The following is a 13,168-nucleotide window of genomic DNA, read 5'->3' on the forward strand; positions in this document are numbered from 1 at the left end:
CATAGAATTGGATTGTCTTATTTACGATTGTGTGGAATTCAACAAAAAAAACTACTTAACATTCTTATTATCGTGTTAAAGTAAAACTCGTTTCAAAGTTACATTTACACCGGCTACAAAATAACTTCACCCCTTTATCTGTCACTGAGTAGATGAACGTGGTTGTCTAATGCCCGCCGACCACACGTGGAGAGGCCTTAAATTGTATTATATTATATAATACGGGATGTTCAAAAAAGTCGTCACTACATGTTCAGAAAACTTATGTATGTTTACAAATAACCATTCGTTCTTCATTCTTATAATAATAAAGTACAGACTACATTTTCTTGGAGTAAAACACAACTATACTTCTACCTAAAGGTTCTTTTCGTACTTTGATTGTTAACCGCGCGGTTTCTAAACATTCCTTTGTAGTGTATGATTCCTTAACACAAAGGACAGACTTTATACATACGCAACAATGAGAGGTTACGATTAACTCTTTCTGTGTTCTTTCACATTGTTCTTAAAGAATGATTAACAATAGTTACTAGATTACTCGAAACTCCAGTATATATTGTTAGCTCTGTTTTCTTTATAGAGAGTAAAAAGAATGACAATATATTGTGGTACCGATGTTTAGTCAGACGATTAATTATTATAAAAAAAATAGTTATAATGAAAGTCTCAAATCTCAAAGAAATTTACATCAAAATTATATTCAATTTAATTTCGTAGTACACAAATTCATGAATAATATATAACGCATCTTTGTGTTACTGTTTTCTATCTCGTTTGAAATATAAACATGCGCGTACAATAAGCAGCTCAGTTAATCCATTAGCGACCTCTGTTGTCGTAAACGTACAAGTTGCGCGCCTGATTTAATATTACGGATATTAACCATAGCTACATTTAAACATATTAATGTACGTCGTAAAAATATTTTAAAGCAAAGTAAAAAGGAAAGAACAGTAAAGAAAAAATGTGAATAAGGAAATCAAGTAATATAAACCGCAGAGGTAAAGCGCGGGGAAGTTCAGTTTCCGTTACAGTACATTAAGCGCTAATTAGTCTTAAACTGAGGGCCGAGGCAGGGGGAAGAGACTCAAAATTTTCATAAGTTTCTTTACAACCCCGTCATTGCTTCTTCAAGGAGAACAAACTAATTTTACGCGCATCTTGATTTTATTACATTAATTGCGCTGTACCGCTAGATGTCGCTGTCACAGCGCTATTATTTGAAATATTTAATGTACTATGGAAACCATGAAGAGAAACATTGTGTAAGTAATAAGAGTAACATAAGCACAAGTTCTTTCTTGTATGTGCTTTGAAATTAAAATTATAATAATTTAAAAAAGTTCCAATATTTAGTCAGACGAAAATTTGTAATAAATTTTTTTCCTTCAACATTTATTAATTTTCATCTTTCTTTTCCCTTTTTATTTCATCAACGTAATTGCGTGATTAATATTCATAAGGCAAAGTAACGGTCAAAAGTCAAAAGTTATATCGAAGGCAAACTTTGTTGCGTCAGTAAAAAATAGCAAAAAACTTTGTCAATTAAAAGAAATGTAGAAATAAGCAATGGCGGCGACGAAGCGAGCGCCCTCTGTGTCACTATTCCCGGAGAGTTTGACTACATTTTGGGGATGAAGGCAATCAAGTTTTTAATCACATTAATGAATTTTGAATGTTTTAAGTATTCAGTAAATTAATCTTCTTTTATTATACGTCGTTAGAACGCAATAGTCTGTTCTAATACTTTCGTTGTCAGTTTCTTTTAGTTATTATTAAATTTATTGATTTCTACATTTTAATGTTCATTTATTTTATGAACAATTTTTCAAATTATTATATCAATGCAATAATATCCTAATTATTGATATATTTAATTACAAAATAAAAATACGAATAATTCAAAGAATATGAAATAAATGTTACGATACAGAATGAACCAGCTCAAAGAATCAGTTGCCGCTTTGTGTCACGAGAGGGCGTCCTATGATTTATGTGGCGTGGAATTAAAATGTTGCGTCACTGGGGAACGTGTTTAAGGCAAATGAAAAAGCGATAGCGGATTTCGGAAAGAATATAAAGGTTTTAATTGTACCTAATTTATTTCTAAGAAATAAGAAGAAGTTAAAAAACAAACGCAAATAATTTCTCAATTCTAATGTTTGAACTTGATAAAATTTCATATAACAAATATTAGCTGCAAAGAGATCATATATACAAGGCCGCAGTGCACTGCATTGACACGCCAAGAAATTTAGTCGTTTTCTATAGAGTTGTTGTAACGTGGAAATCCGTAAATTCCTTTAAAATATGTAAATCAGGCAGTGAGGAAATTTGTCGTCATTTACTTAAAGCTTCCCTATCTAAAACATAAATCGTGTCGTCGTCGCGGTCGGAAGCGCGAAGGAAGTCCGCAATGCGGCCGTGACGCGCCCCGGACCTGGCCGACAAATTGTCCAGACGGAGATTTTCTAGCACATTTTGTGCTTTACCAAACAAAAGAAAAAAGTAATTCAAGATTACAATTTACTTTAATCACAGGAGGTACACTTAAGTATACTACATTTTTTATTTCAAGATAGATTGAACTGGAGTGATTTGTGGACGTCCTCTACTCCACTATGTTTACTTAGGACAACTAGACGAGTAAGTTAAACAGTAAATCAATGTGCTCGAATGTTCTGTACTCACCCTCTCGCATGGCGCTGGTGCATGCAGCTGGCGCGCCTGACCGCGACCGAGAGCCTCTCTCTTACGCTGCGCACTAAACAGCCGCAGCTCCTTGCGCTCCTCGTCCGACAACGCGTGGCAGTATCGCACCTGAAGTAGTAACAACATACTTGTAAACATTGTGTCAATAAGTACATATGAAGATTGGAAATAGTTGCTAGTGACTTAAAAATAGATATTAACTAATGACTATCAGCCAACTCCATGTGTTGCCGCGACTCATTGCAGTTTAATGGAACAGATTATGCGTTGCAGAGTGGATTGTGCAGGATGCAAAGTGCATACCTCGTTGTCCTGTGGCGGCAGTTGCTGCAGCAGCTGCTTGAGGCGGTGGCGCTCGCCCACGCTGTTCACGTAAGGCACCTTGTCCTCTGGCAGCGCTGAGAAGTACAGGTGCACCTGCAACATACGTCACAAATACATTAATACACAACAAAGCTGACAATTCTCAAGAGATTAAGTAATGCAATGTTTAAAATATTTACATCAGTGTTACAAGCTTACATAAGTCTAGGTAATCAGTATCCTGTCCTATACAAATCCAGATTTCGCTCTTATCTAGTTGGTCGCAGACGTCAATTGCGTAACACGAGACGGTATGTACATAAGTTTGTCATTCAACATTACGTTACATATTGTGCCACATTACTCGCAAAACGTTATATTTTTAGTATGAATCGGTAAACTAGTTTTCAATCGATCGAATCTATCGATACAATTATCTCGCCTCGATATATTTAAATTGGTTGGCAATTATATCAAAACAATGATACTTTTATATGTGAATACAGCCTGTTCTGTCTTGTTTTAATCTTATAAATATTTGAGTGATGCCTGGCTAAATCCTAGTCGCGCTGGTGAGACGTGCCGCGGCATCTTAAACAGCCGCATCTATTAACGGTAGTCAGTACAAAGTGAACACTTCACCTGCTGCCACCCGACACTAACCCTTGGCCCCACAGGAATGTACTTTCCTATTCAAAAACTCGTGACCCCAAGTTGAAACAATTTCTTTTGGTATGCATTTTTTATATCATAATAATAAGCGATTTGAGTATTTTGAGTACGGTTTTACTTTTATTTTGTCACGAAAACGATTTTAAAGAAAGTTATTCGTTGTCTATTACTAAATATTTCAATATCCAAAGTTATTTTTCGAATATTTAATATGTCCCACTGAAACACGATATTTAGTTTTAATTAAGAAGAAACAAAAGAAGCTTGTAATAATATCTCCCAAAATAATATCCAAGTAAATGAAACATTATTAATAATAATGTTTTATGATAATCTCCGCGCACAATAATGTCACTTCGTAATAACGACACGGCGCTGCCTAATGAAAACCTTACGTGCTCGGACTGGAGATGACGACCTGAGTTGTGCTCGTTTCACACGAGGGCAGCACAGTAGGAAAAACAGTACTGCAATTATTGTTTCAAAGCACACGCCGAGACAATAGCGGTACTGTTCTGTTTCCCTGAGCTGTCCTCGTGTGAAACTATCATTACAGCAGCTTGCATTCCGACTGGTATAGTAAGCGGGCACTCGTAAATACGAGCTATAAATATTGCCAGTGTCCAGTGGCCAGGGGAGAGACGTGTGATTGCATTTTACCTTTCCAGGCTCATCGCTATCGTATATGGTAGCGTTTAAGACTTCAATGGTCATTCAATAACATAATGTGGTTTTATTCTAAATATATTAACATTTGCCGTGTGGAAGATATTTGTTTTTGTTAACTTTTATAAATATCACAAGCAACGTAGTGATTTTCTATAAATTACTGAAAAATACATAAACATATTGTTTGAAGAGAATAAAAATATTAATTATATTAGGTTTATATACTAAATGACATATATAATGTGACCAATGTTGCCGTCAGAAGTAATCATATGTCAATAAAACGTGAATATTTCGATGTTATACAAGTTGCGAACAAGGGATACCTGAAGTTATTATAAAAGAAATTCAAATCTTCTTTGACATAATGTTGTGAGTGCTACTTACTGTTTATTTAACTAACGGTCGTCTCGGTTCAGATACGGATATCGTGATTTGACAACTTTTAACTCTAAACAGCTTTAAACCAAGCCGAGTTACATGATAACTCACTTAGTCGAAATATTCTCACTATTATTCAATTAATTTTAAGCTAACTATGTTATTATATTTTCACAATTAACAAGATAAAACACTTATTTTGTTTTGTTAACAAAATTCAAAGCGCCAATTATACATGTAGTGAATAAGAAATTTATCCAAAGCTATTTGCATAGAAAAATAAATATTGCACAATACGAAATATTTACGTTGATGTCAAAAAGAAACGGAATCTATTATATTTAACCCTAAAGAATATGGAGCGTCAGGAAAAAGCGAGTTAATTCGTCGTCCATTTGCGTAAGCACGGCTCCGTAACCTCAAGTGTAGTATTGGAGGGAGTGGCTCAAGGAGCGCCCCTCGGGAACATTCTAATTTTTTGCTCCGTTGCCTCCCGATTCGAGCTTCTTATTACTTTATTTTTGTAGTAATTATAAATGCCGCGATCTAATTTTGTATTCAAAGCATTAAACTTTACGATCCTCTCAAATACTCAGAGTGCGAAAGGTTTCAACGTTTATTTACTTTATGGTAAAGTTTGTGCAACGTTTATCATTACGTTGAATTGTTTAAAAGCAAAGAAATAAATATTACATGGTTATAAATATATTAAAATATTAATATTTGATCGCATTAAATTCGTTATTAAGTTTCCATGATTTGCATTTCGTAATTTATATTCGTAATTGGGATTATTGTAATCACAAGAACTGAAATTAGGACGAGAAATGATCAAATTATTTGTTACCTAATTCGAGACATCAACATTTACTTCTGAGCGAGAACTGCGCAACAGTTAATGTGTAAATAATGACAGATGACAGTCGGACGCACAAATCACATTTAGATGGAGACCGGCAAAGGGAGGATAATCGCTAATCGTTCGAAAGCAATATGTGTCACGAAATTATAATCATTTTGTGTCATTTATTTAAATACTTAGAGATAAGAATAGAATACGAAACTGTAACAAAATCATTAAACACGTGCGCTTGTAAGTTTTATAGTAAAACAATAACTGTAATTATTTTCTAAATCAAGAAGGTATTTTTGCTAAAAGATAGAGTAAGAAAACATTCTTTTCGCTTTGTTTTGTGGTTTTAAAATATCATAGTTGTGCGAAGTATAAATGTAGCAATCATCGAGAACCTGTCGACGGCAAAAGTATTGTTTGATGTGAATATTAATAACGATGGAACTGTTCAAAACGTTGCTCGAAATGACGGGCGGAGCTCGAGAATAGTTCTCTACAACCGCAAACAAACGTCGAAAATAAGTAGACTCTTTAAACAATAGCTTTGTTGTGGAAACAAAGGGCTGAAGAAGTCCTCCGAAGCCGTCTCAAATGTCTATTGCAATTTCTCCACAATGGCTGTAGTTTCGATTGATGTGCCACGGGATTTTCAACTTTATAATGCGCGGAATTATGCAGCCGCGAAATGTAAGTTATTCCGCAATAGCTTGGACATTTTGTGGCTTTAATAACAGATGTTCAGACGAGCTAGCTGCGACCGTTTACCGCTGCGAGATTTTAGAACGTGATCAGAATATCGAACATTGAAAACTTTATTCATATATGTAAGTTATTTATATGATTGCGCGATCTCAACGATTTATCTAGACATAATATTGCCATCGTATGATTTAAAGTTCAATGCCCAAACTTACACCTCGTCTGCAATACTCTTCTCACCTACAAGCCCTGGTTACTGTTTTAAAGCTGGCACCAATCCTGGTAGTAGGGACGAGTATCTTTTCGGCAGCGAATAGCACAACATTCACATGCATTTTTTCCATAACATACGAGAACCGTAATTCTCACCTGTTCAGGTCGAAGTCCGGGCGGGACCCACGTGTACTCTTCTAGGGCACATCCGGAGTCGTCATCGCTCTGCGAGTGGCGGTGGGGGTCCCCGGGCTTCATGAGCCGCTCGGCGTGCTCCAGCAGGCCGCGCAGCTTGCCCTGAGGTGCGGGATGCGGGGAGAGCGACATGGCGGACTGCGGGGACTGCGGCGACCGGTAACTCTGGCCGGGTTGGTGCAGCTGGGACACGCTATGGCTATGCAGCAGGTTGTACTCCGGGAACGCCTGGCCCGGCGGCGGCTGACTGCGCCGAAAGTTAGGATAGGAGTAGGGGTGGGGTGAGTTGCATTGGCTCGGTGCGGAGGAGCCGCTGTGGCTGGGCTGCGGAGAGGGCAGAGCTGGGTGTACGTGGGGCGCGGGGGGCGAGGCGCCCGGGGAGGGCGGCGCGGGCGGCGGGGGCGAAACTGCCTGCTCGTGCAGCGGCGGCGGGGATGAGCCCGTCGGCGACACCACGCAGTTGCGGCATACGGGTCTGGAAACAAACAGAAAGCGTTTAAGAATGTGTTTCAAAAAATCTCCTTATAAAAGAAAAACATTTATGTATGTTATGTTAAGGAAGCAGGTGTTATCTGAATGAAGAATCAGTTCAAGTCGGTGTCGGTCCATCAATACTGCTGCTAGTCGGGTCGGGATCGTGACGTGTCAGTCGGCGGTCGGGTCGCCGCTGCATCGATTGATTTATCTGCTCCAAATGATTTAGTGGTTATCTCATGATTAATGCTCACTTGTTCAATTGTCCGAGATTAATGTTGTCTTTTGAAGAAATTATGCCGATTGTGTTTTTGTTTAATTTCTATATTGTACATATTAAGTATGTACTTCTATAATCTGTGCGGCTTTCGATAACGTATTTAGTATGTATGGCCAGTTTGTATGAAGTTGTTAAACATATGACAACAATTAATTAATCTGTCTCATTAAATATCAACTTTGACGAAGGTAATTTTTTGCAGTGTTGTTGCCGCGAAGAAGAAGACCGGTTAATATATTCTATAGCAATAATGTATTGTCAACAACAAAGTAATTAATTCCCGAACGTGTTACACAACACAAGGTGGGTGGAAAGTCGCACAAAACGAGTTACAACAAGTTTTCTAAGCAATTAAATGCTGGCACTTTAAATGCTGGAGCTGTAAAATTAATTGACCGATCGATTAGAAATCGCACGCGTTCTTGAATACATTTTATTATAATCGTCTTTGTGATTATTGTGGAATGTCGTCGAGAGATGGACATGGCGTCACTTCAAGAACTTTTCTTGAAAACAATGCGTAGCGGCGCAAAGTGCGTTTACATTTATTCTTGCCGCTACAATCTACGTTTATATATCTCTATACTCTATCTATATCTTTTATTTATACATTCAATTGTTACAAATATATACTTATTAGTATATTTAAAGGATTTCAGTGATTTTACGCAAATCATTTACTACCGGATTTATTACAAAAGGTTAAGAACAGTAAGTCAAGTGATAATAAATAAAAACACTTTTATTTAACTCTGACATCGATTAAATCAGAGATAAGATGAACGTAATGCACATGATAGCTATCTCGTAGTCGGCGGGCAATTAGGATGCGCGGGCGCAATCCGCCCCCCCCCTCACCGCGCTCCTGCAGGTTTGTAGCGAGACAAGTTATGTGCTAATTATAATTCAACTCCAATCGCGTGTAATTTAAGGGATTTATCTAAAAACTAGCTCTACTCCACGCACTGGCAACAACATGGAGACATAAATTAATATAAAATCCTGTTGGATGTACACATTAAAGTTGATATTTAAAGCTTTTCTTTTGATAAATAATAATATATTAATACTTATATACTTCAGTAAGTGCGGTGAAGTAAAAACCACAAATGCTACTAGATGAAAATATGGTTAATAATGTGAATAACAGTAACATAGTAAGTATCGTCAGGTGTCGGGCGCTGGAGCTCCATCTATCGGGATCAGAGGATCGATAAGCGATCGACAATCGACATCAGTCGGCGTTATTCAAAGACCGGCCGAGCCAAAGTAATGCCACTGCTTGATCGCAGCGATTACAATTAAAATTGTATTGCGCTTGTTCTGTACAGCAACACAAATTATAACTAGTCATTATAACAATATATATTTTATAATCAACGTTAGTTAAGTATTTAATTAACGTTATTTACGTTTTTACTAAGGAAAATGGTATTCCTTAGAAACTCGTCTATCCAACCATTAACTGTTAACAGTTACAATTTATTATTTAACATTAATTGAATAAAAAACACAACTGATTAATAGTGGAAAGAGTTAATTGCTCTTGGTTTAAATAGCACCTTGGAAGCTTAATTTTATATTCTAATTTCCATTTAGTTTTTATTTTGTCATGCGTAGCCATTTAATCACTTGACTGACAGTATTTTTTTATTTCATCTCGTGTTTTATTTTGTTTAACTTGCTTCACGACGGAAGGACAACAGACACAATGTAAACAAACGAACATCGACCGTTCAGTATGACGCTCACGGCGCGGCGATGTACCGGGCATTCCCATGTCGGGGGCCGAATGTGCCCCGCATACTCACCGTCGCCGAGCGGGGGGCTGAATGTGCCCAGCATACCATCGCATGGCTTATGGCTCTCTTGCGGTACAATTTTTAATATTTTTTACATGACCTCAATACCACATAACCGCGTAAAATAATGGTGTACGGTAGAGAGCTTAGAGAGGCTAAATGTTTTAGTAAGATAAAATAAATGTAACACGTGTATTTTATACTGATTGTTTGAGTGCAGTGACACCTGTGTAATGTTCCTTTTTATTCTCAGTCAAAACTGTTGAGATCAAAATGAATTTTACATGAAAAAAATATTGTATATTTCTTAAGAAGTATTTTAAGTAAAAATACCGCATTCGTAAACTGTAATTTTTAGGGTGTCTATGGACACGTAACACCTTACTTGACATAGTTATAACTAATAAAGGTCAAGTAATGTCAAAGGAAATCAATTTCGTTAAATAGTAAATGTTAAAAGTTCAAAAAGTATATGTGACTATACAAATTACAACGAGGAAGGCAATTATTTTCGGGATGTAAAGAGAAGCGCTCCTCAACAATGCGGACATAACAAAGCTGCTATTATAAAAAAAAACATGTAATTAATTATTATTCCGTTATCGCGTTATAACGGTTGTTTAGCAGGTTAAAGTTGATGTCAGCAATTAAGTAGGCAATTTTCTCTTTTGTTGAAGTGCTCGTAACATGTAGTATACAAGAACACAATATGTGATTCAATGTATCATTGTTCAAGTTAAAATGAATTATTTTATGTTATATGCATTCGACATCAAAACTACTCTCATAAACTAGTAATAAATTTTAGTTATACGCAGTAGTTGTATGCAAATTAAAATGCATAGCAAAAAAGATTATATTAATTTTGAACGAATCTGTCCATCCTCTGATCACTTGTACCAAACGCAGGTGTCAGGATGAGAGAGCTTGCCGTTGGGCATTTGTTTAATTCGCTGAAACAACTGCAGCTGAACATTTCCGTATTATTACTTGTTACTACACCATGCTTGCCTTGCTGAACTGTCAGCAGCAACCAGGTCTTTATATCAAACAGGATCTTTACTCCCATTGGAAATATATATGTTTTATTTCTCAACGTTTACTGACTAGACGGATAAAGCGGTGAAAAAAATCAATTTAATTCATAAGTTATTCACTAAGTTTATAATCTACTGTGATAACTACAAAGAACTTATCCGTATTATTACTTAAAATTAATCAAAACTCTTTCTTAATTAACTAAGCGTTGACAAACGATAATCGATTCAACTGGTTGACAATTAACTATAGGAAGTAACCGATGTTGTACCTAATCGATTAACATCGAGTTAAAACTTTCCTAAAGTACAGTTCATCTCACGCTGTGTGTTCCATTGACTGTCTCTGCCCTGCGCTGACTCTGTGGCTTCTGTTCAACCATGAAACGGTTCTCATACCAAAGGTAAAGTCGAGCGTGAAAGGCTATTGTTTCGCCCTCGGTTCATTTTAGCCGCTCCTCTTCCGCTGTATGATTGCCTTCATAAATTACTTTATAGATATCGTTTGATTACAATTTATGTTTGTTACTATTAAGTAGCAATGCTTTACTGTATGTTAGTATAGTAATCGTTATATTACTGAATCTCTCAAGTAGAACGGGAATCTTCATCATGACTAACTGTTTATTTTATTAGAAGTTACATTGTAATGTTTGTTACGTTTTGAACGGCTCGTATCGGTCCTCGGAAGTATATAAGTAATATTTCTATGGTAGGTATGTTGTCAGATATTTATTACTTTATATATTTTAATTTGGGTAATAACCAGCTAATTTGATTAAAATAAATTACATGTGCGACGAGTCTTAATTTGTATATAACAACGGGCACAAAATTCTTGTATAACGAGGTGTTAAAACGATAGCTCGTGACGAAAAAAGTAGTGCATTTTCACCCCGTCCAGGCATTTAGCGATTTATTATGCAGGCTAACAAGGGAAAAAAGAGTGACCATAGAATCCGATCTTTAAGTGACGAAGTTATATGGACGATCTAATTATGTATGTTATATCTGACGATTGCGGACACGAGGATATGGATTTATATAATATATACATTAATGTACAGCTTTAACTGTTGATTGCACAATTTTCTTTTACATAACTTTGCTATTAGATGAGGTAAGGTGAGAAGTAAACATTACTTTGTGTTATTTACGTATTTTAGCTACGAATCTTGGTGGTAAATATAATCTCATAAAGCAGGATTTATCAAGACATTTCTAAATTCTTGATTCCACATACTTTTCTTGATAATCTCGCACCGTGGCTGCTGGCTGCGCGCCCTGCGTGCCTTGCGACCCTCTATTTGGATATAAATACGAGTAAAAAATTTTTTGTACTTCTAAAACCCCAGTATTAAAGACATTTAAAAAATCTTGGATAACTGGTCATAATTATAATATAGAAAGGAGTTTTCATTTTTCCGCAACAACCAAAAGAAATAGCAAGAGAGATGTTATAGACCGCGCCAAAGAAACTTAACATCTATGTAGAATTCTGTGTGAAGGACTTAAGTCCTTACTTATATTACAGCTGCGTATTGCTTGGTACAACCTCCATATAGGCCGGCAATGAGTAGCTATTTGCCGTTATTTGCGTCTATTTCAAGACAATATTCGATCGAGAAAATGATCCATAAATTACAGATTAAACAGGTTACAAGCTTGTTTATGGCTTCTGAACTACAATAGTATGTAAATGACCAGTCTGTCTTGAACCATGAAGTGTAGGTTGATTTTATAGCATTCTAGTTTCTAATCGAGTTATTTTAAAGTGTATATTTGTATAAAGATATATGAATGAAAGTTAACAACAATTTCTTAGATCGTTGACATTGTGTGGTGAGAACATAACACAGAGACGCTATAAATATTTGCTATCGATATATCCATAATTTAACTCTATAAAACGTTCACTATAAAAATGTTAAGAAGAAAGATTTTTACAATTTATAGTCTTGACGGTAGCTAGTAAAATTGGTAAAGCTGTTGCTATCTCTTCTACATTGTTTGATTTGAGAAGACCAGATAAATCGCAGAACAATTTGAATGGTGATCACAATTAGATGTAGTCAGTTTTACAAGAAGGCTTTAAAGAAGTTGTGATTCTTGGAGGTTATTTACATGGCTGATAAAATAAATGTATGTATAGGCTAATTTAAATATGAAAAAGCTTATTGCTGGAGAAATTAAAAACGGTATAATGGCCTGATCGAAATAATCAATCATGCAGCCCAACATAACAGCGTGACCAATGTAAAGTTGTTACATAACAGCGTTATGCTGCGGACATATTGAATCGCCATTTTGAATTATGGCGACCGTTATTTATGGCGGCAATTTGTTATTCGAACTGATGTCAGAGTCGATTAGTTTAGGAGACAACTTTAATAATTTAAATTTGTAAAATACAAGTGAAAATGTTACTTTGACTAAACGATGTCAATAATGGTTTTAGTATTATAATGTAAAACTAAAGTCTTATATCACAAGTAAAAGTTGAAGAAGACAATACAAAGGAAAAGAGTAGTAACTATTAAAGTATTTTTTGAATTTAAATGTTTTTAAATTGTACGATTATTTCCTGTTTTAAAGACCATATTTGAGTAACGGATTTTTACAAAAAACAAAGTTATTTTGTCACCAAAAGAGTCGAGAGCTCGATTTACAATCGGCTGGTATCAATGGATTTTGCAACAAAATACAGTTGGATTTACCATTAAAGCGACGATGAGCTCGTTGCCTGTCGCATTATGCCAAATAAGTTAGTAACAAGTTAAACTGTTTTTACTCCGTTAGGGATATATCGTGAGGGTGAGTGTATTTTTAAAGAACTCAATATATTAATGAGCATTTTGCCTGAAAACGTGAAGAT

At 35.9% G+C, this 13,168-nt stretch overlaps 1 protein-coding gene across 1 annotated transcript in view; it reads right to left on the reverse strand.

Annotated features, from left to right (window-relative positions):
* Positions 1-13,168, reverse strand: part of esn (espinas) — an 80,950-nt gene that overhangs the window by 41,789 nt on the left and 25,993 nt on the right. Inside the window, exons 3-5 of the mRNA XM_013307076.1 lie at positions 6,662-7,175; positions 3,019-3,132; positions 2,695-2,823 (exon numbers count right to left, since the gene is read on the reverse strand). Coding sequence (XP_013162530.1) covers positions 2,695-2,823; positions 3,019-3,132; positions 6,662-7,175 — 757 coding nt within the window. The remainder of the gene's footprint in view (positions 1-2,694; positions 2,824-3,018; positions 3,133-6,661; positions 7,176-13,168) is intronic.

This window comes from Papilio xuthus, unplaced genomic scaffold, assembly GCF_000836235.2.
Source record: "Papilio xuthus unplaced genomic scaffold, Pxut_1.1 DF828142.1, whole genome shotgun sequence".
Lineage (NCBI taxonomy): Eukaryota > Metazoa > Arthropoda > Insecta > Lepidoptera > Papilionidae > Papilio > Papilio xuthus.